Source organism: Chiloscyllium plagiosum, chromosome 35 (assembly GCF_004010195.1).
Source record: "Chiloscyllium plagiosum isolate BGI_BamShark_2017 chromosome 35, ASM401019v2, whole genome shotgun sequence".
In the NCBI taxonomy this organism is placed as follows: domain Eukaryota; kingdom Metazoa; phylum Chordata; class Chondrichthyes; order Orectolobiformes; family Hemiscylliidae; genus Chiloscyllium; species Chiloscyllium plagiosum.
In genome coordinates this window covers 11045584-11069378 of record NC_057744.1, presented here as the reverse complement: position 1 = coordinate 11069378, position 23795 = coordinate 11045584, and the positions used below count along the sequence as shown (strand labels likewise).

General features: G+C 38.1%; 1 protein-coding gene across 8 annotated transcripts in view; it reads right to left on the bottom strand.

The window, feature by feature from the left end:
• Positions 1-2484: 2484 nt before the first annotated feature.
• Positions 2485-23795, bottom strand: part of LOC122540656 (dixin-like) — a 132722-nt gene continuing 111411 nt past the window's right edge. For 7 of the 8 annotated variants that reach the window (XM_043676669.1, XM_043676671.1, XM_043676673.1 and 4 more), the window contains 11 exons: positions 21676-21726; positions 21233-21337; positions 20951-21004; positions 19462-19554; positions 17489-17560; positions 13625-13708; positions 10393-10554; positions 8404-8470; positions 7976-8081; positions 6722-6830; positions 2485-6349 (listed from right to left, as the gene is read on the bottom strand). In XM_043676669.1, coding sequence (XP_043532604.1) covers positions 6266-6349; positions 6722-6830; positions 7976-8081; positions 8404-8470; positions 10393-10554; positions 13625-13708; positions 17489-17560; positions 19462-19554; positions 20951-21004; positions 21233-21337; positions 21676-21726 — 987 coding nt within the window. In that variant the 3' untranslated portion in view covers positions 2485-6265. Of the gene's footprint in view, positions 6350-6721; positions 6831-7975; positions 8082-8329; positions 8471-10392; positions 10555-13624; positions 13709-17488; positions 17561-19461; positions 19555-20950; positions 21005-21232; positions 21338-21675; positions 21727-23795 lie in introns of those variants that run through there. The other variant, XM_043676674.1, reaches the window with a different exon arrangement.

Sequence of the window (23795 nt, the reverse complement as noted above, 5' to 3'; positions counted from 1 at the left end):
GGTCCCGGGTTCAATTCCAGCCTGTGTGGAGTTTGCACATTCTCCCCAAGTCTGTGTGGGTTTCCTCCGGGTGCTCTAGTTTCATCCCACAGTCTGAAGATGTGCAGATTAGTTGAATTGACCAAGCTAAATTGCCCCATAGTGTTCAGGGATGAGTAGATTAGGCGCATTAGTCAGGGCAAATATAGGGGAGTGGGTCTGGGTGGGATGCTGTTTGGAGGGTCGGTGTGGACGTGCTGGGCCGAAGGGTGTGTTCCCTCACGTTAGGGATTCTGATTCTAACAGTATGAAAAAAAAATCAGGAGTGTCAGAGGTCCTGTTCACTGTTGAGAGCTGGCTCTGAGGAAGCCAGACCAGTGTTAAATACTAGGAGAAAGTGAGGACTGCAGATGCTGGAGATCAGAGCTGAAAATGTGTTGCTGGAAAAGCGCAGCAGGTCAGGCAGCATCCAAGGAGCAGGAGAATCGACGTTTCGGGCATGAGCCCTTCAGGAAGGAGGGCTCATGCCGTAAACGTCGATTCTCCTGCTCCTTGGATGCTGCCTGACCTGCAGTGTTAAATACTATGCATGCCTAAATAATGATGGGAAACCGGCCTCTGTGGAGCTATTTCAACCTCTTTCCTTCCCAGTTCCTGGAGTTAAGGACCCCCTAAATTGCCCATAGTGTTACATGCATTAATCAGAGGGAAATGGGTCTGAGTGGGTTACTCTTCAGAGGTTTGGTGGGGATTTGTTGGGTCGAATGGCCTGTTTCCACACCGCAGGGAATCTAAATCTTAAGGCACACTGGTAGTGTCCCTACCTCTGAACCAGGAGGCCTGCATTTAAGTCGTACCTGTTCCAGAGGTGTGTAACTACATCATTTAACAGGTTAATTTAGAAAATAACTAAGGTTCTTGTAGTGATAATGCCCCTACTACTACTACAACATCTGTTCAAAGCCTACTCAATCCAGAGGTGTGTCATAACACGTCCATCAGAAAATATCTACTCTAAGGAACGTCTGCATTGAAGTCTTAAGGCAGAAATAATTGGCCACTAACAGCTAGAATCATCCTTTTGCCAACTACATTAGCATTGGCAATCTTCCTTCCCAATTCCCTCAGAGTTAAACTATGGTGCCGTCATGGCACAGCTGAACACTGCCTTGATACTAAAGCAATCGCTCTCACCCCACTCCTGGAATTCAGGTCTATGTCCATGTTTGGTTCAAGGTTGTAATGAGGGCTGGAATGAAGTGGTCATGCACTGATGAGTAAGTTATTGGCAAGTATTATTTTACAACATTACTGACAATTTCTTTCATATCATTACTGAAGTTAGAGATTGATCCAATATAACTTTAATTAGATTAGATTAATTACTTAGTGTGGAAGCAGGCCCTTCGGCCCAACAAGTCCACACTGACCCTCCGAAGAGCAACCCACCCAGACCCATTCCCCTACATTTACCCCTTCACCGAACACTACAGGCAATTTAGCGTGGCCAATTCACCTAACCTGCATATTTTTTGGACTATGGGAGGAAACCAGAGCACCCGGAGGAAACCCACACTGACACCGGGAGAATGTGCAAACTCCACAGAGACAGTTGCCTGAGGCGGGAATTGAATCTGGGTCTCTGGCACTGTGAGGCAGCTGTGCCACTTTGCCGCCCACAGTTGGATTTGTTCGCATTTTTTAAAATAAGGTACAACTGGGTGATTTTCCACGGTGTCAAATAGATGATAATGTTGTTGCTGTACTGAAGTGATTTAGCTAGAAGCATAGCTGGTTTAGGAGCACAGATCTTCAAATCTAAAATGTTCCTGAAACTGTACTGCAAAAGAGCAGGAAAGTTATCCTGTTGTCATGGTTAATATTCCTCAATCAATATAGATTCACAGAATCATGATTTTTTTTTTGTTTTCAGTTCCTCTTGTGACAAATTATATAACTGTTACTTTCCTCATAATTTGTTTCAATTTATGTTATGACATCAGCAAATTTGGCAGTTATATCTTCAGTCACTTCAGCCAAATCAATCATTCAACCAACCTTCTATGTATAAGGCCAAAGTGAGGACTGCAGATGCTAAAGATCAGAGTCAAGAGTGTGGTGCAACAAAAGTACAGCAGGTAGCAACCGAGGAGCAGGAAAGTCGACGTTTCGGGCAAAAGTCTTATGTATGTATGCCAATATACAATCCCTTATAACACAAGCTTTTATTTTTACAATAACGTTTGATGTGATAGTTCAGAAAAATCATAGAATCCCAGTGTGTAAGCAGGGTATTTGGCCCATCAAGTCCATATCACACTCTCGAAGAGCATCCCACTCAGACCCATTCACCTACCCTATCCCTGTAATCCTGCACTTCCCATGACTAATCCACCTAGCCTGCACACCCTTGGACACAACAGGCAACGTAGCATGGCCAATCTACCTAACCTGCACATCTTTGGATTGCAGGAGGAAAACTGGAGTAGCCAGAGAAAACCCACACAGTCACAGGGAGACCGTGCAAACTACACACAGACAGTTGCCTGAGGTTGGAATTAAACCCGGGTCCCTGGCACGATTACCTAGTCATCATCGCATTGCATGCCACACATTCATCTTTAAGAGCTTCTTGAGCATTATAGTAATTATATTAACTGCCCTTGACAAGATTAATATTGACACTTTGTGACTGTAACAGTGCATGCTCTCTTTCTGTCCAAATTAACGACTCCAGTCTCAAAGCAGTCAACTATACCCATTATTCAACACTTTCTCTCTTTTGATATCTAACCCTCTCATCCAGCATTATCTGACCAGAGGCAGTATAGCCCCCAAGATGTTTTCTTGGTCCTATGTCAAGCCAGTTACCTTTCCTATGCTCCAAAGTCGATCCAAGCCTCCTTGGATGACTCATTTATACAAAATTAGTCACTATTATTTGAAAGGATAGGACCAATTTTGATATATACAATAATATAACCAGTGAAACTTCCCATTTGGTCAGTTCCCCAACAGTCAACGTGTTACCTGATACCACCAACTGCTCAAGTTTGGCAAACTAGAAGTCATTCTTTTTATTTCAACTTGGAATTCCAAGGCTTTAGCTATTCACTACAGCCTCTTACTAAAGGTTCAACTTGTTAGTGCATTGTCTTAGTATTTTGTGAGACCTTGAGTTGTACTTCAAGTATAACATCAATCCATGAACAAGATGACATATTTCCAGATCCGGGGCCATCCCACCCTCTTCCTGAGCATACCTTGCAATTTCTGTTGTTATGCATTTCTCAACTTACATTCCCACTGGCCAGTAGGCTTTGGTCTTTGCCTGTAAATGGTTTTGCAGTTGACCAGCAGCATTGCATACCTGCCAGGATTCTGATTCCAATTGCAAGATTGTCAGTCCCCTCCTATGAATTGAAATCAGTCCAAATTTTTTTTCCAATTTTCCTCAATATACATATTCTACCTCAATCACTCCAATAATCTATCAAGTGATGTGTGCTGAATCATTTCAGTTCAAGTGTAAAACAGCTATACCAGTTTCAATAACAATAATGATCACAGTTCTAATGTTTCTGCTTATGAGCGAATCCAACTAAGAAGTCAATATCTATAAGATAGCGACTCATAAATCTTATAAAGAATTTAAGAGATCCTTCTTTACTCAGTATTTAGGATGTGAAACTTGCCACATGGAAATGTTGAGATAGTTATAACGGATATATTTAAGGGGATGCTAAATAAGAACTTGAGGGAGGAAGGAATCAAAGGTTACACTAATAGCTGAAGATGGAGGAGAGGAAGCTCATATGCAGCATTAAAAAAACAGGCCACTTGGGTTACACTTCATAGTTTTAAATTGAGGGATGATAGATTTAGGACAGATGTCACATGTAATTTCTTTAGAGTAGTAGGGGCGTGGAACGAATGCCTGCAACCATAGACTCACTGGCGTTAAGGGGATTTAAATTGGCATTGGACATACACATGAATAATAATGGAACGGTGTCGGTTAGATGAGCATCAGATTAATTTTGCAGGTTGGCGCAACATCAAGGGCCGAAGGGTCTGTACTGCACTGTTATGTTCTATGTTCTATGTACAAGGCAGAATAAAATCTCTGCAAAACAAAGGAACTTAGTACATATTTTATTGAAAATGCACAGTATTTTTTTTAAAACACCAATATCTTTATATAGTCAATCCTTATCATAACAAACTTTATTTTTTCTCTGGATGCAATCCGAAGGACTAATTGAGTCTATGTGATTCAAATAATCTTGGTTACAACAAAACACTTTCTTATAACAGACATGAACTAATTCCACTGCATCATTTGAAATGTTTAGTTCCATTAAAACAAACTGCACAGCAGTAATTATTATGGCACTTACACTAAATGTCTAGTACTATTGTTGTCTCCTGAACATAGTGCCAGAACATAAAATACCCAAAACTGTGGCAATACAACTCTTTACTTTAAAAAGAGTCCATTGTTTAAAAAGTAATTTGAATAATTCAAACTTGATAAATATTCCAATTATAAAAAGCTTACTGTTCCAATCCCCAAAAGATACAACTTGCTTAGTTACATCCATCTTCAGTTCTGGAATTCATTTTATAAATCTCCAAACAACAGTATATCAGCCACATAATGTTCATTAAAAAAAAAACAAAATTTAAAAATTAATAGGAATACTGACTTTAAAAAGCATTTATACTCAAAAAATCTGTGATATTATGAATTTTTAGGTTTTTTTAAATGGAAAGGAATTACCAAAACAGAGAAATCTTTCGAAGACTGCAGTTTTTCCAAAAATCTTAGTCTAGAAATCCTAATTCTTCTTTATCTAACTTCTAATTTTCATCATTTAGTTTTGCAGAATTCTGATCCTAAATAAGATTCATAAAATTCCACTTGGCCCTGAAAGATCGAGGCAGTATTGCTTGCTGTTATGTGACATTTTGAAACCTGTATTGTTTATCTAACGAATATATTACAGAGCAAAATGTGTGTGTATGGCTCAGTTTCATTAAATGGAGAACAAACACAAATTCATTATGTCTTTCATTCTGGGCAGTCAAGTTACAAATAATAAATTGGCATCATTACATACAAGACTAAAAATGTTAATAAATCCACACCTTTCTTGTAATCTCATTTTAAATGCTCATTTAGCCTTCATAAATGCCATATAGTATTTCAGCTTGCAAGTCTCCAGTGAAGCTATTCTGTGACAGGACAGCAGGGGGATCTTGATGCTCACCCAACATTTATTGATCGGAACGAAGTCAGTATTTTCCCATATAAATTTGCATGTCAAAGATTTCATTTTAAGTTGATAAAAAATCAGGAACATTAATTTAATAAGGCAGATAATAGCCTTTGATTTATCTTTATTAAGGAATAAAGATAATGAGAGTTCAAGGAAATATTTTGTCTTGACCTGGTTTGGAATCTTTTGGTATAATTGTCTTATGAATGAATTCCACTGTTTCTTCTTCCAAATAAACTACATTTCTCACTTCCAACCAACCTCCTGCAGCTGGAAAGCAGAAAAATCCACACCACAAACCATGCTACTCTTAACAAAGGCACACTTACTGCAGATAAGGAAAACAACTGCAATTCGTCAGAGGTCCTACCCCAAAGCAGAAGGGGCATATTTCATTACTATAATGTCATCTCACCTGTCAGCAAAAAAGGTTATGTTTAATCAAGCATTAATGCTCAAAACCGTTCAGTTGAAAAATCTTTGCTGTAACACCCAAGAGCTCAGTGTAACCAAATGACATGGATGAGATTTATAGGTTGGTCACAAAAATCATTTGAAGTTTTTAAACAACTCAAAACTGAAAAGTCAGAACCTGAATTGCATTTGCTGCTAAGCTATAACAATTTACAACTTTGTATATCCCAAACGTTGAGGTTGCAACAATACAAATATTTTACTGAAGTTGCTTTTCACAATACTGATGTTAGCAAAATTCAACTTATTGCTCATGGTAACAGCATGACAATTGTACATCAGTACAGCAACTAACAGTAATTCAGCTTTACAATGAATTGTCTATTTTCATCAGCACAAGGCCATCTGTTCTTGGGCAACTTTTGTACTAGGCTCTCCTTTCCAGTCACATTTGGTAGTTGGCACAGGAACTGAAGACAAACAAGGACATGAAAACTTGAGTGGTATCTTTTTGTTCTTTGGTGGGTTGTCCTCTTGTCCTTTTGCGATTAAAAATAAAGAAATCAGCCAAATTTGGGGAGAGAATCAGTCTACCTACTGTCTCCATGGTCTTCTTCAACCCAAGCAACTATTTTGCCCTCCCAACCAGGTATAATATCATCATCATGGAAAAGCTGCAGAAAGAAAACAGAAATAAAGCTAAGATTTTAAAGTGTATAATTTTGTTATAGCTTTTATGGTGCTCTACACATGCTATTTAAATACACATTTATTAATTATTTCTTACATATATTTTTGCATTTCTTTGTCAATATAGAAGAGCACATTTGCAGAAAAAAAATCTCATGACACAGCTACCTGAATATAAACTAGTTTAGTACAGACTGGGCACAGAATGCATTTTATGTACCATCGGCACACACTTTCATGTTACAAAATATTTCACTGATCAATTGCCCTGTCAAACTAAGAATAACAAAAATCAAGAAGTAACGAATAGAGTTATGTTATTTTCCAGAACATGATTCCAATGACTGGATTTTTACCTCTTCCTTCACAGTGCCAAATTCAGGATCCAGTGCTTTAAAGTGATATCTATAATTCCCTTCCCGATCTATTGCTGCTTTAAAATCTTTCAGAGTCACTTCACCAAGTCTGTAGGGATAAAGTTGATAATAAATTAAGGACATTACAGTTTGGAGAAGGATGTTTTGGATTATTTTAAATATAAGATTTTCCCTGATGCAGTACACACACAGCTCAAGAATTGCTGATCTTGTAAAAGAGAAGTAGTGATGTTGTGATAATGTGATAAGATCAGAGATCCAGACTGATGTTATGGTTTCAGATACCACCATGGCAACTGATAGGGTTGGAATGCAATTAATGATCATAGTATTGAAAAGTTAGTCTAATGCTCTGGGGACTTGGATACAAGCAACTGAATTTAAATTCAAATGAGTAACTGTGGAATATAAACTTAGTTTCAGTAATGGTGACCATGTACTACCATTGATTATAAAAACCATTCATCTTCACTAATGTCCTCTAGTGAAGGAAATCTGTTGTCCTTACCTGTTCTAACTTATATGTGATTCCAGATCCACAACAAGGTGGTTGCTTCTGCCCTCTGAAATGGCCATACAACCCACTGAGTCCTGGAACAATCAGGTTCAGGAAACAGATGATGGCCTTGCTAACAGCACCCTCATCCCATAAAAGAAGAAATGTTTGGAAAATGTACAGGAGCAGCCTAGGCTAACTGAGTTTGTTTTTCTCCTTTTTGCAAGAGTTCTGAATGTTTCTTCCTAAGAATATGGCTAAGATTAAGTATTCACGTTTGGAGATATGAATGAAATTGTATCCCATCATTCCAGGGTTGAGCAAAATGAAAAATTTAAACACATGGTATTCCTCATACATTTCTAAAACAAAACCTCTTGAGTGAAATAGGACTCAAGCCTGCTGAGTTTCTCCAGCACTTTGAAGTTTGTTATGAAATAAAGGCAATGTTCTCACAAAAACAACCTCAAGTCCTTTCATACTGCAATCCTCAATTTCAACAGAGTTAGTGAATGTCTTGGTAACTGAGTCACTGTAGCATTTTCAGTAGATTAAAAGCAACAGTCGCTGTGATACAAGACAGAAAAAAATTAAGAAAATTAATTAGGTTTTTTTCAAAAATAACATGAATGTTTAACCAAGTTTTTTTGCTAATCCTTTCAAATTGGAGGAAACAGTTTTCAGTTAGTTTCAGCTTCCAAGTATTTCTCTAGGCCAGTACAACATGAATTACTTGCCTCTTTGGGATGTTTACCATAAATGGCACAAGAGTGCGATCTGTGAAATACAGCACCTTGGTGGAGACAAGACTGCTTAGACCAGGACTATTGTGAGAATGAAGACCTGCCAAGAAAGAAAATTGATATCTTTTTAAAATAGTAAAACCACATATTTTGACACACAATGGCAACTATGTGCAGGTGAATGACCTACAGTAAATGTGGATATCATATTATGGAAATACGTATATAAAATAAAATTACACACTGCAGTGAATACAAGAACACGATGACATGGAATCGGAAAGTGACAAATGTACAGTTTTTTCTTTCTCGAAAAACAAAGTAGGAAAGTTAAGAAATCAAATCAACCTTTATATTAGGTTCACAGTGTTGTCTATCCCCAAACAAACATTAGTCAGTGAATTGTTTGCTTCTGAACGTACTGGAATTTGAAGGCCAGGATTCTCTCTCTGTATTTGCTTCTCTTCTTCCTGAATGTTTCACAGGAGTCTAGAAATATGAATGAAAAGAAATAGCATAGTGTAAACATAACTATTTGTAGGCTGGAGATTTCTTACTGTATTCACCAGTCTGTCATCTTCTACATATCCATTTTATTTGGTAAATTCATCCCCTGATATCAGGGGGCTTTTCAAACCATGGTAAGAATTAGCACTGATCCAAAATCTGTCTTACCCTAACTCAAAACTCAAACATACATACTTTCCTGCAGGAGTCATCAGGAAGGCAACTATGAGAGATATGTTTTCTCTCCCTATCTCTGGGGCTTTTAGACCACTTACAATGGTCTCTCTAATTCAGTACAGACCAGGATTTGAACCCAGGATCTTGAGATCCTTGCCTGGTCTACTGCTACATCAATTACACCTTTCTCCAGCACTTTGCCTTTATTTCATAACAAACTTCAATGTTCTCACAAAACAACCTTAAGCCCTTTCATACTGCAATCCTCAATTTCAACAGAATTAGTGAATGTCTTGGTAACTGAGTCACTGTAGCATTTTCAGTAGAGGAACAATCAGAGCTATTATTTTCTTTCTGAAAGCTAACATTAATGAAAAAAAGTAAATATATGCTCAAAACACTAATGTCAGGTTTGTATTTAAAGATAATATTCTGAAAGTGGGGGAAGTACAAAAAAAATCAATTGAAGATTTAAGTGCTGGTGTTTAAAGAATCATTTGTGAGATGTATATAATGAAAATTATGGACTAAATTTTTCAGTCCATGAACCAATCTTCACAGATGAAAAGTCTGACAAACTTTTGAAAAAGGTCACTCCTGAAATGTATAATAAGCTTAATTTCATACTACTGCCCCTCAAACTGAATAAAGTTCCATAGTTACAGCAGCACCAATAGATATCAGTAGGCATTGTTGGTACTGCCAGGAGGCCAATGAAGAAATGATAAGGACAGGAGACAGGACAAATCCAGAGTTTTATGGCCAGAGTGGAATTGGGTTCCTGAGTAGGATGATAGCTTTTGGAGATCAGATGAGGTGGCACTAAGATGGGTGGGCACTATCATGAGTATGTTCCCGATCCAAATGCGCGCATGCACACATACCATTTGCTGAGTTCTCTTTGCAGTCAAGTATTTTAACAAAGGAACTCAGTTCAGAGTTTTAGAAACTCCTAGTAAAGATAGTGCCTTCATAAACTTGATAGAGACCAGTTTAGAAACTTATTCTATAATGATCCTTTACAGATATATTTAAGTCACAAAATATTCAAATGCAGTTATACTATTGTACTTCACTTAGTGGCAAAAGTAAAAATATATTCAACATGTGGAGGTTGGAAATGAGTTGTGCAATATTAGTAATGATTAGATTAGATTAGATTACATTACAGTGTGGAAACAGGCCCTTCGGCCCAACAAGTCCACACCGACCCGCCGAAGCGAAACCCACCCATACCCCTACATTTCCCCTTATCTAACACTACGGGCAATTTAGTTTGACCAATTCACCTGACCCTGCACATCTTTGTGACTGTGGGAGGAAACCGGAGCACCCGGAGGAAACCCACGCAGACACGGGGAGAACGTGCAAACTCCACACAGTCAGTCGCCTGAGGCGGGAATTGAACCCGGGTCTCTGGCGCTGTGAGGCAGCAGTGCTAACCACTGTGCCACCGTGCCGCCCACAACGTGACGCTTCCACACATTCACGCACTACTGAACTAAAAGCTGTAGCTCATTTAAAGTGAACTTTTTAATACTTTTAATAAAATCTTAAACCAAAGAATTTCTTTTATTAATGCATATGCTATTAATATCCTAAAGCTCCATTTCAAGCAATGGTGGTTAGTCTTATTAATTTCAAGAGGCTAAAAATGCATTGGAACTTGATCACTTAAAGAGCCCAATTGGAGATTATTTTTACACAAACTGGAAAGATGTCCTTACTTTGTTACCAGCTCTTCCCTGTGTTTCAGCCACGTGCATTCGTTCTAATAAACTTGCGATTCCTTGCTCCAACGTGTCGATTGTGTGGTGCTGGGGGTCATGACCAGCAAAACTGCTTCGTAAACTGCGCAAGGAATCTCGGACTACTTGAAGGTCTTCTGTCTGAAAGTGAGAATAAAGCACAGAATAAAATGCATAATGCTAGCAAGTGAGCTGTGATTTATTAAATGAATATTACAGAATTTACTGGCATAAAAGTATTTTCCTCTAACTGCATACATACCAACAGAATAATATGAACTACAGACTTCAACATGGTTTGAAATCAAAAGTTGAAAACAGCAACATGTAACGCCTTACACAACAAATATGTAGGAGATATATAGGCTTTGTAGTAGCCCGGGAGACACGGGTATGACAAGTATTTCAAGGTGGTAAAATATTTTTACTGATGAAAGAATTATTACTGACCAATAAAATCTGAAAGATTTGACTCTCTGAACATCAGTTTGTCTTTTCAAGCAATATCATGTAAGACTATAATCTTCAAATGCAGCATAATTACATCTGTGCAGCACTAAATTTTCCTTTGCAATTTGGCTCCTATTTGTAAGATCACGTTTTTTTGCAGATTTAACTTGGAGAAATGGAACATCTCTCAAAAATAAAAAATAAACTTCCATTCTTATGATTTTCTCCTAGACATCAAATTCTGCCTTTCATCTAATTTCTTCTAACTTTTAATTTTGCTAGATTAATCACTTATCAAATCCACATAATGAAAAGGCAATGTACACTTTGTAGATCTAATGTCCTCTCAAATAATATTATACATTGCTATTTGGAATTAGAGTCATAGAGATGTACAGCATGGAAATGTTATTGCATATAGCAACCAAAATAAAATCCTGAAGCAAGCAGGTTAAGCCTCACAATTCAACTTGGCTATTAGTCACTTAATGGTGAAATTGAGCTACAATACCAACAAAAAATGTTTGTCTTTGATATCCAGGGTTTGATCACTGTGCCGTGTGGTCCTTTGAAGTTCTGCTGAAGAGGAGTTCTGGTGGTGAAGTCTTATACAGTTTCTCATCCTTCATGTCTATGGTGTGACATGATTGAAACTAAATGATCATCTTTCATCCAAAATATTAGTTACTCTTCTGAAGTCCTTGAGTCTGCAGCTCACTTCCTTATCAGATGTAACATCTATGTTTCTTGTTACATTTGGCATTGGCTTGTCTGTTTGAAGTAACTGCTTTCCTGTGATTAACTCCTTAAATTCTTCTGCAGGGCAATTAGTTGTCCTTAAGGCTTAAACAGTCAGTTAATAAGCAGATGGCAAAACAGTTTGTTTATGGAGTCTCAATTCCTTCTTTTCCCAGATATTTCATGTTGCAGCTGTACACAAATCTGGTGCAGCCACACTTAGAGTATAACATACAGTTCTGGTCACCACTATCTTTCCACCTTTTTCCTGACTAAGTGCATGGCAGGAAGGTCAAGTCCCATGGATGGCCTTTCCACCTGCATCCGATTGATGCCCTTCAGGTATCATTTACTTTATGGAAGATCTGAAGACAACAACAGGGATGATAGATGATGGATCAGATGAAAGGTTATCATAATTTGAAATATTACCAAAAGTTACCTGAACTCCTTAAAATTATGTGCCTTAAAGGGCACTCCTGCTGGACAGCATTATTTGCTATGACCCACAGGGCTATTGTGTAAATTACACACACCCCACCTTGTTCTGTCTGGTTTACTCTTCTATGATTGGATCTCCACCCTACTATCAGTAGCTCTACAACCCCTCTCATCCATGACTGACTGATTGCTCTTCCCCTGCCACACCCACTGTGTGGAATAATGCATGCCACCACACTCTTCCTTAACTCAATGTTAATGCTGAGGTCAATCACTCAAAATACTAACCAATCTGTTCTCTGGTAATCTAGCTCCACACAGTCAGCTGTTTCCACTGAATTCAACATGAAGCCAATTCCTATTTTAAGCCTTTGTCAAATGATTTGTTTTGTTTTTATTTTAGATTTTCAATATTTCACATTCTTTGATTTCAACCTTCAGACAATTATAACCTGACAAAAGATACCCAAAAGAAATTATTAAAAAGGGACAAAAACTCAAAATCTTTTGTCTTACACTCATCAGGATAGAAACATAAGCAAACCAACTTTAGAAAGGGAATAATAATTTATATAGCCAGAGAAGAAGGTGCTCATTAGTTGGTATAGATATAGCACATCCATATATGTGCTCTTACACACATCTAAACTTTTTTTTCCCCCATCACCCAAGGTATTTCTTCACCGGTTAACTATCACCAATAAATGATTTCCTTTAATTTCCAAAAATATTTATTGTTTCAACATACATATATAAATAATCCAAAGAAATGCTGATAACAGCACAGTACACATTGACAAGTTGAAAAAGAATAATTTTCAGCAATATGTTTTCGTGTCATATTCTCAGTACGTGATTTTAACATATGAAAAATTCTTCCATCTAACAAAAGGTCATTATAGTTAAGTCTCGAATGTACATTGATTCATCACCTTTCTTGTCCCCACAACCAACTCTCCTGTTTCTCTGCCTCTTCAATAAAGTTAACCAACTTGGTTGAATGATAAAATTCAAACCAGGCAAGTCAACACCAGTTAGTTAGGAGACTGCCATGGGGATGCAGCAGGGATTGGCTGTCTCCATTACCCTTTCCTCAGTGAAAACATTGCAATTACAGAATTAGTTCCAACACAGATTGAATAGGCTTTTAAATCAATAATTAAAAATAACTATTGTGGCAGAGATTAGCTGCTTTAATATTACTCTTTAATTTGAATTCTGGGAGCTTTCTAGTTTAACTCCTGCAGTTCATACTGTTAACATGCCTTTGACAGACCAGTGCAGTCATGAAGATCTATTTATAATTGAACGATAGAAAATATTTTTGAAGAAAAGCCACAATGCAATGGTTTTATCAGGTTTGTGGTAGAGGTTGTACTGATGTTGACTGTTGCGATACTAGATAGTTAATAAGACATGATTGATGTACAAAAGTGATGTGGTTACTCCATTTTTATCCAGAAATCATCCACCAAGGGCTACTAGGGAATCTTAGTGTAGTATATTTTTATCAAGATAAATTCTACACAAAAGAGAGACCAACAAAAGTAGCACTAATACAATTTATCACATTTGTACTCACCCCTCTATACACTGGAGAAGTAGTTTTGTTCAACGATTGGGTGTAGCCATTACTTGCTAATGGTTTACCAGGATACCCAGACACCTAACAAAATGTAAATAAGTCAAGGGTTCCTTATATATATTATTCCATTTAAACATGATAGAATTAAAGTACTTCCATCCCAAAGACACCACATTTCACTTTCACTGATTTACTCAAACATAAAAGCCCTAATATTTACAGGGATGTGGCAAAATATGCAGCGGAAGGTGAAAATGCTGAGAACCCTGGAAGGATCCTGGATGCAGAGGTCCTAATAATTCCATTCCATTCAGCCAGTCCATGTTGGCAATATAATCTTCCATATTAGCAGTAGACATGAACACAAGTACTTCTTCCACTATCGCTTTTATCCATCTTTCCTTCAAATATAGATAAAGCATCATGAGGTTAGAATAGAAAATCAGCAAACTAAAGGCTGCAATGGTGGACTCTTAGAATCAAAGAGTGCAGTGCTGGAAAAACACAGCCAGTCAGGCAGCATCTGAGGAGCAGGAGAGCCGACGTTTCGAGCACTAAGCCCTTCATCAGGAATGAAGAGTCCAGGATTCCCGCAGGATGATATTAACTTACAGTTGGCAATGTAGGAAAGATCTACAGATGCTAAGGATTTTACTGAAGATACACCATGAGGACTAAGATGAACTTGTTAGGGGTAATCAATCATCTAAGATAAGAAGACTTGTGTATAGACTCGCTTGTCAACAATTAATAATAAGCTTCATCTATATTTGAAGAAAAGATAGATAAAAGGGATAGTGGAAGAAGTACTTGTGTTCATGTCTACTGCTAATATGGAAGATTATAACACCAACATGGACTGGCTAAAGGAATAGTCTTGCACTTTGTTTGTAATTCTATGTAAAAAAAAGCCTTGCAGTTGTTGAGTGTGAAGCAATTATGTGCTCTGAAAATGTTTGGATTCAGGCTCACCATGGATCAGTCAAAATATTAAGATCTATTACACAAATAACCCTTTCTCCTTTTGTTTTTAGGTGAAGGATGAAAGAAGATTAGCTGAAGTTTTATTTGATACTTGTGACTTCAGCCATAGAATAGACTCCATTTACAATAATGAGTAAAGAAATGAAAATGCAGATGTGTTTAGTTCAACACAATGTCTTGATACTGTTACAAAACCCCCAGGGAATTGATTCCTTAAATAAGGCTTATTTTGCTGGTTGGGGAAGACTTCAAAAGAAACACAAACAATAGCTGTATTCATGGGATGTACTAGCAAGGATAACGAGCAGTTCAATTATAAGCAGATTTCTTCAGTCTGTGGTTAAAGACAGAGATAAAAATAATCCCAATTAAATATAAGTAACTTTTCAGTGTTGAGATAGCAGGCCATGTAATTCAACCTTTTCATGGATAAAGAAGCTTATCTTAGGAGAATCAAGGGTTCTGGGGAAAACGCAGGAAAGTGGACGTGAGGAACGTCAGAGCAGCCATAACTCACTTGAATGGTGGAGCAGACTTGAGGGGCTGAATGGCCCACTCTGTTCCTATCTCCTATGGTCTTATATTTAACATAACATCTATGTTTTAACAAAACATTCATTACGTTTGTTAAGACCCAAAGGTAAATGCTTAGAATTGTGGTAAAAGTATTTAGGTTTATGTAACTTTAAAAATACCACTTTTACTTAATAGAAAATAAAAGGATAGTGTCCCTATTCGACCCCAAACAGTGCCATGGTTGATAGCTATTGCTAAAACCAAAGATAAATTTCGTGAAGATTTTCATTGCTGCTCGTGATCAAATATGAAGAAAATCACTTATTAGCTCGTTGTTTGATATGTTTTCTCCAGTTGAGGTTTTGTAAAGTATAGCTTGGCAGATATCTAAAGTAATTGGCAAGAAACAATAACATGGAAGATTGTAAAGATCAGCTTTTGCTGTTTCCTTTTGTAAGTTAAAGGCTGACCCTATATTTGAGCAATGGCGCACCCTTGTATCAGCTGATTCAAACCAATCATGATTAAACTTCAGGCCTTATCAAATGAATTAACAACATTTCTGGCTCTAGTGTACAATTGGAAGTTCAGCATCATACTGTTACTTTGACAGTTTTGCTGGCAGAATATTCAGAAGAATGACTAATTTTCTTAACAGTATATATATCCCAGTACAGGAGCATATTTCTAAGATTGAAGCAACATAAACCAATTGCTTGCATTTTATTTTCACTTTATACTGCCTCATCACCTCAAAATGTTCCTAGATTGGATAATGGCTTGATGGTACAATGTATTTCCTGGAAATAGCCATTTTATATTACTGAATACATATCATCAAATAATATACATAGCACAGATTAATGACAAATTAATAAATAAAGTTCACTTCAGCATTACGTCACCCTGATTTGCAGAGCAGATTCTACAATTTTACCAACCAACAGTACAAACCAATTCAATACAAAATTGTCTTGAAGGTAGGAGAGACAGCGAGTGGTGGTAGAGGGTTGCTTTTCGGACTGGCGGCCTGTGACCAGCGGTGTGCTGCAAGGATGGTAGATGGGCCACTGCTTTTCGTCATTTGTAGAAATAAGTTGCTTGTGAATATAGGAGGTACGGTTCGTAAGTTTGAAGATGACACCAAAATTGAGGGTGTAGTGGACAGTAAAGATTATCTCAGAGTATAACAGGACCTTGATCAGATGGGCCAATGAGCCAAGGAGTGGCAGATATGAGTTTATTTTAGATAAATGTGAGGTATTGTATTTGGTAAGGCAAACCAGGACAGGGTGAATATAGATAATGGTAGGGCCTGGGAATTGTTGCCAAAGAGACCTAGGTGTGCAGATGCATAGTTTCTTGAGAGTGGTAAAGGCGGCATTTGGTATCTTGCTTTTGTTGGTCAGTGCATTGAGTATAGGAGTTAGGAAGTCATGTTGCAATTGCACAGGACATTGGTCAGGCCACTTTTAGAATACTGCGTTCAATTCTGGTCTCCCTGCTGCAGGAAAGATGTTGACGAGTTTTGACTAGATTTGTAGCTCAGGTTAAGATTCAGGTTGTAAGCTTGCTCACTGAGCTGGAAGGTTTGTTTTCAGACGTTTCATCACCATGTTAATTAACATCAGTGAGCCTCTAGTGAAGCGCTGGTGTTATGTCCCGCTTTCTATTTAAGTGGCTTGGTCTCTTGAGGTGGGTGATATAATTTTCGGTTCTTTTTCTCATTTACCAATCGCTGACATAACACCAGCGCTTCACCAGAGGCTCACTGATAATGTTACTTAGCATGGTGAAGAAACTTACGAAAACAAACCTTCCAGCTCAGTGAGCAAATTAACAATCTGAGGAAAGATGTTGTTAAACATGAAAGGTTCAGATAAGATTTACAAGAATATTGCCAGGACTGGGAAGTTTCAGCAGTATGGAGAGACTGAATATGCTGGGGCTTTTTTCCCCCTAGAGCATCAGAAGCTGAGTGGTGACCTTAAAGAGGTTTATAAAATCATGAGGGGCACAGATAGGGTGAATAATTGAGGTATTTTCCCAGGGAAGGGGAGTCCAAAGCTAGAGGGCATAGGTTAAGGTGAGAGGGGAACAATTTTAAAAAGGACCTGAGGGTCAACTTTATTACACAGAGGGTGGTGCATGTATAGAATGAGCTGCCAGAGGTGGTGGTAGAGACAGGTACAATTACAACACTTAAAAGACATCCGGATGGGTACACAAGTATGAAGGGTTTAGAGGGACATGGGCCAAATTCTGGCAGATGGAACTAGATCAGTTTATGATATCTGGTCAGTGCGGACCAATTGAACCGAAGGGTCTGTTTCTGTGTTGTATAAGTCTATGATTTTATACCTCTTCTTCATCTCTGTTCAATAACTGTTGAAGAAACAGATCCTTCTGTTCCAAGTCCTTCTGCAAGTCATTCTGAAAGGAATGGTACATTTAAACAAAAATCAAAAATCAGTGCAGTATAGAAATGCTCACAATACATGATTACACCATTCATATTACTATATAAATGTTGGTGTTAGCATTTTAATTTATTTCTGGAGTTAGTTATTGGCTGGACAATTAGTTTATGTTGTAGAATAATGCCAACAGCGTGGGTTCAATTCCCACACAGACTGAGGTTACCATGAAGGACTATCCTTCTCAACATTTTCTCTCGCCTGAGGTGTGGTGACCATCAGGTTAAATCATCACCAGTCGTCTCTCTATTTCTAATGGGAGTATAGCCCTATGGTCCTCTGTGACCATGGCAACTTTATTTTGATTTATTTAGTCTGAGGCAAACAAAAGATTTGTATTTAATCCAGCATTGTCATATCTCTAAGCCCTCATTTTCAAAAGAGTTAACACTGACAATAATATTCTGGCTAGGGATATTTGGATTAATTACGATTGTCACTTTGTAGCCCCCAGCTGGGGTTAACCACTTGGAAAAGACCAGGAGGGATACAAATTTGGAATGTTTTGTTGCATGTGGGACAGCGCAACCATTCACTTTAAAATGTTGCTGAACGTTGTGATAAGGCCAAATGTTTTAATAAAATGTTGGTGTTGGGAGAGAGCTGCAAAAGTAATTAGAAAAACAACCCAAGGGTGAGTGGAACAATGGTAAGTTCATGACAGCAGATTGAAAAGAAAAATTAGACGCGATACTTTCAATTCAACACTTGTTTGTCTTCTTTCAGTTCTATCCTTTGGCTTAATTCTCTAATGCTTTTTTTCATTTTCTCTATGAAGGATTTATATTTATTTTATAATGTAGCCTGGTTGCATGTATTATATGGCTTATGTTGAGTAATTATAATTTAATTGCTAATTAGTTACAAAGCAGAAAACTACTGGAAAAATAAATCTGTCAACTTACTAGGTCCATAGTCAGTTAAATAGCAGATTTTACTTTACTTGGAAAGTTCAATTCCCTTCTTTAATTCAAATGCAGAAATCTGACTTGCGGGGTAAGTGATGGCAAGCTTAGCTTTTTGCGGTATTAATAAAAACTGGAGCAAATCATTCAGTGCTTTGGACTGATTTGCAACATAAGGAGCTCTTACTCACCATAAATGACTATTTTTTGCTGTATTAATAATGATATGCTGATATGCAATGTAAGTTCACTTTTTTGCAGTACATTCTGGGTCATAACAAATGTTACATATTAACTATAGCACATTCTAATAGAAAGGACCAGGTACATCATTATTGTAATCACCAAGGAGAATTTCCATGGTTGACAATGATTGAAAGTAGGATAAATAGCATTTTAAGCAAGTTAGCATTCATTGAAACGTTATGACATTCAACACCGAACAATTGCTTGATAGACAACTTGCCATATAACTAATACGGTTCAAAGTTTTGTCTCAACAATCCAAAACTAACATGCCATGAAAAGCTGTTGAATACATGGCAAACTTATTTAATCATTGATTATAAACATGTTGTCATTATCAGCAGGTACTAGCATTGATAAGTAATACCACACACCATAAACAGAAAGCATGTTTCAGGTTTTTCTTTGATACTTAAGGTCAAAGTACATATGCCTTATTGTTTATTATTTTTCAAATAATTGTGATATACAAAAGGAAAGAAATGTCAAAAATTGCAGATTATTAAATTTATAATTTAGATCACAAGATTAGATTGCACTTGAGGTTTATTTTGTTTCAAAATCCTTTAATCCTTAAAATCTTTAGGAGAGTACAAATTACTTAGGTGAATATTTCATACTTCTTTCAAAGTCTGAAATGTAAATACCATACAGCCCAAGGTCTCAAATGTAGCACATTCCACTGGATAAACCTTTTTTCCAATACCTTTATATGAGTGGTTTCCATTAGTTTCCGCAAAGTATCATCCAGTTTGGCCTGCTGCTGCTGAAACAGTCGATCCTTCTGACCCAACTCTCTCTACAAGAAAGAACAATCCACTAATTAAGATAGTCTTGCATTTACACAGGGTCTTAGCATACTTCTTAGAAAAAGTCTCAAAATGCAATTAAATAATGATTGGGCTGTTTCATATGCAAATGTGCGGGCCATTTTGCAAGGTTGCACAACTGAATGATTTGATTAACTAATTATGGTTGTAAAGGCTAAGGGTGTAATCTTGCTCAAGACTCATGAATGAATAAAAAGAAAATTCTTAAAAGTATCAGAGATGCGCAATTATGCCAGAATATCGGCAAATATTATCTTCTTACAAGAAGGAAATATGAAAGCACTACATCCACCAATAAAGGTCATCATAGAATTCCAACCTTCATCATAGAATCCACACAGTACAGAAACAGGCCTTCAGCCCAACAGGTCCACACCAACCTCTGAAGAGTAACTCACCCAGACCCACTCCTCTACCTTATTATCCTATATGTATCCCTGAATAATGCCCCTAACCTACAGGTCCCTGAACACCATGGGCAATTTAGTATGGCCAATTCATGTAACCTGCACATCTTTGAATTGTGTGAGGGCAGCAGTGCTAACCAGTGAGCCACCATGCCACCATAAGGTGTTCAAAATAATTGTTATACAAAATTTTACATATACAGTTTTGTGACAAACATTCCAGACAAGAAATAACATCAATAATATATTAATATTCCACTTACATTGTAATATTTTTAACAAGTTATAATATTGGTTTGGCCACTGTTGGGATTCTGGTCTCTTTCCTATCGGAAAAATGTTGTGAAACTTGAAAGGGTTCAGAAACAATTTACAAGGATGTTGCTAGGGTTGGAGGATTTGAGCTACAGGGAGAGGCTGAACAGGCTGGGGCTGATTTCCCTAGATCGTCAGAGGCCGAGGGGTGACTTAAGGTTTATAAAATCATGAGGGTCATGGATAGGATAAATAGACAAAGTCTTTTCCCTGGGGTGGGGGGAGTCCAGAACTAGAGGGAATAGGTTTAGGGTGAGAGGGGCAACTTTTTCTCTCAGAAGGTGGTACGTGTATGGAATGAGCTGCCAGAGGAAGTGGTGGAGGCTAGTACAATTGCAACATTTAAAAGATATCTGGATGGATATATGAATAGGAAGGGTTTGGAGGGATATGGGCCAGGTACTGGTTGGTGGAACTAGATTGGGTTGGGATATCTGGTTGGCATGGGCGAGTTGGACTGAAGGGTCTGTTTCTGTGCTGTACATCTCCATGGCTCTATGACTCTATGATGTTTAGATTCTTTTCTGTTACATTGCAGTTGTTGCCAATGAGATAGTTTCACAATAATTGAAGGTAATACTGTACATATTGTTTGATCCTAATAATGTAATAATTTATCAGTGAGAGTTTCAGTAATCCTTACTTTAAATTCCCCAAGAAGTCTGTTCCTTTCTTCAGTCTTCCTTTGTAGGTCAAGCTAGCAACAGTAAATGAAGGAGACAGAAGTAAGTGCTTGTAGCAGCCATCTCAGGAAAACCAATAAAAGGAGGAAACTATCACAAGATACTGATACATTTCCACTGACAAGATACACAACAATGCTAGTACAAATCTTGGTCTAAATTTATTCATACCGCTACAGGTCTTATTTCTCACAAAAACTAGCAAGTAGATCACAGTGACAGACAGAAAACTAGATCCTTACATTTTCACTCAGCAGCTCATCTTTTGCCATGCTTGCTCGCAGCAATTCCTGTTTTAGCTGAAGAATAGAGCTTTCCTGCTGTGCCATTCGATGCTGCAATGCATCCTGGGGGAAAATATTTCAATGAGCTGGGAAATAGTCATCTGCATCCACAGTCATTATAATCACTCAACAAATTATGGTGTGCACTTTCACACAAATGTTATTAAATTCTTCTGAAATGCAGGAAAAGAATCACTGAAATTGTCCGCAGTTACAGCAGAACAAATTTGCTGCACTAATTCTACTTTCCTGGAAAATATATGTTAAACTAAGATCTTCTAAAGCCGCCAAGATAATAGATTGAGACTCAAGTTATATTTGAGTCCTTGGTTGGACACATAAATTAAGCCACAAGTAACAGGCCCATTTGTGTGTGAAGGTTAACTACACTCTGTTCTTACCTTTACTCCCTGCAAATTCCTGGTTTCTTGCTTATATTTCAATAGTTCCCTCTGTAATTAAGAAAAAATACATTTGAAAAAAAATGATCTTTTTCCTTCCCCAATGCAAAACATTCATTTTGCACCAATTATGGGTAACGGAATTTCAGAAATTATATTGGTCATGGAGTTAGCATAAAGTTAAACCTACAGAAACAGTTTTTGTTGTTGGAGGATTAATCAGCAGCACTGCGAAGTAAACCCAAAAGGAACTTCTCACCTGCAATCTTGTTCAGCTCTAGTTACTACACGTCCACGTTGGGTCTTCTTCATTCTGGTTATGGACTTCCGATACTGGGAGGACTAATGTTGTCCAATGTTGGTGGACTGCATGCAGCCCAATGATGGCAAGAATTACAATATGATCTGGAGGATCACCACTGGCCTATATGTTTTTTGTCTGATTGCTAAAGTGCAGTGAAACAACTTCCAATGAAAGTGTTTGTGCTTTTGCCAGTGCATCACTTGCATTATTAAAATGCACCAGAGCAGTCTTGAAACAAAGCATAATTCAGACCAGTAGGCTGTGAGTTAAGATCCTGCATGCACATAGCCATAGTTACTTAAGATTCAATCAGGAAATCATGAACCAGAAATATTGGACTCTGCTAGGCATGTTTTTGGGGGCATTTGCTGGCATATAAAATTTATCACATGCTTAGACCATGTCCTTTCTACTGACCTGTTCTCTATGGGGGCTGGATAAGATGTTGGCTAGGTTGCCTGCACCTTAGATTTATGGAGGTCTTTAATTGTCCAATGAATTGACAAATAAAGGCCTCAATCCACTTCCATAAAATACTGGTTAGAGGGAGGTGGACCTGAGTCCAAAGTATCTTTAAGATGGTGTTAAATCAGTGGCTTTCTACCAAACAAGGTTGCCCTGTGTACATCAGGTCACCGCACCCCCATCTCCAATCCTTTCCAACGTATTGCTCCTCCTTTTGTTCTTCACCACCTACCATTCAAAAGCAAGCCCCTCATTTCCTATCCCTTGCCTAGGATCTCTAATCCCTCCTCATCCAAAAAGTCGAGGATTTACCCTCCTCTTGTCACTGTGAGCTTCTCCTGGGGGATTTTTTAATATTATTTTAAATATATACTTTATTCATAAAATTATTTTGATATCTATACAATTGGTCATGCCATTCTTCTGCACACATTGCATTTCTTTACATACAGAGGTCGGAATTAATCATTCGTATATACAATTCTGTACATTGACCATCCAGATATATTGCTGAGGTGTCAGTGAGGATTGCTTACTTTTTTTTAATTTCAAAAATATACTTTATTCATAAAATAATTTGATGGTCTGTACAGTTGGTCATGCCATACATACGTAAACATTCCAGTTCTTTGCATACAGAGATCAGAATTTATCATTTGCATATACAGGTCTGTACATTTATCAATCATACATCCATATATTTAGCTGAGGTGTCAGCAGAGCCCAAAATGACTGCGTGGGCCCCCTGTTCTTCTTAGGCAGGCAGATGTTACACGGTGGTCTTTCCCTACCGTGCCTTGGCAGCAGCTGCCCCAAGCTTCAGCGTGTCTCTCAACACATAGTCCTGGACCTGGGAATGTGCCAGTCTGCAACACTCAGTCAGGGTCAACTCCTTCAGCTGGAAGATCAACAGGTTTTGGACCACCCAGAGAACTTCCTTCATCGAGTTGATGATCCTCCAGGTACAGTTGATGTTCATCTCGGTGTGCTTCCCGGGGAACAGACCGTAGAGCACGGAGTCCCACGTCACGGCGCTGCTCAGGACAAACCTCGACAAACACCACTGCATTCCTCTCCAGACTTCTGCATAGGCACATTCCAGAAGGAGGTGTGTGACAGTCTCGTTCCCCCCCGCAGCCGCTTCGAGGGTAGCGTGCGGTGCGGCTAAGAGTCCGGGCGTGCATAAAGGATCTCACAGGCAGAGCCCTTCTCACCACCAGCCAAGCCATGTCTTGGTGCTTGTTGGAAAGTTCTGGCGATGAGGCATTCTGCCAAATGGCTTTGACAGTCTGCTCAGGGAACCACTCGATAGGATCCGCCCTCTCCTTTTCCCAAAGGGTCTCAAGGACAC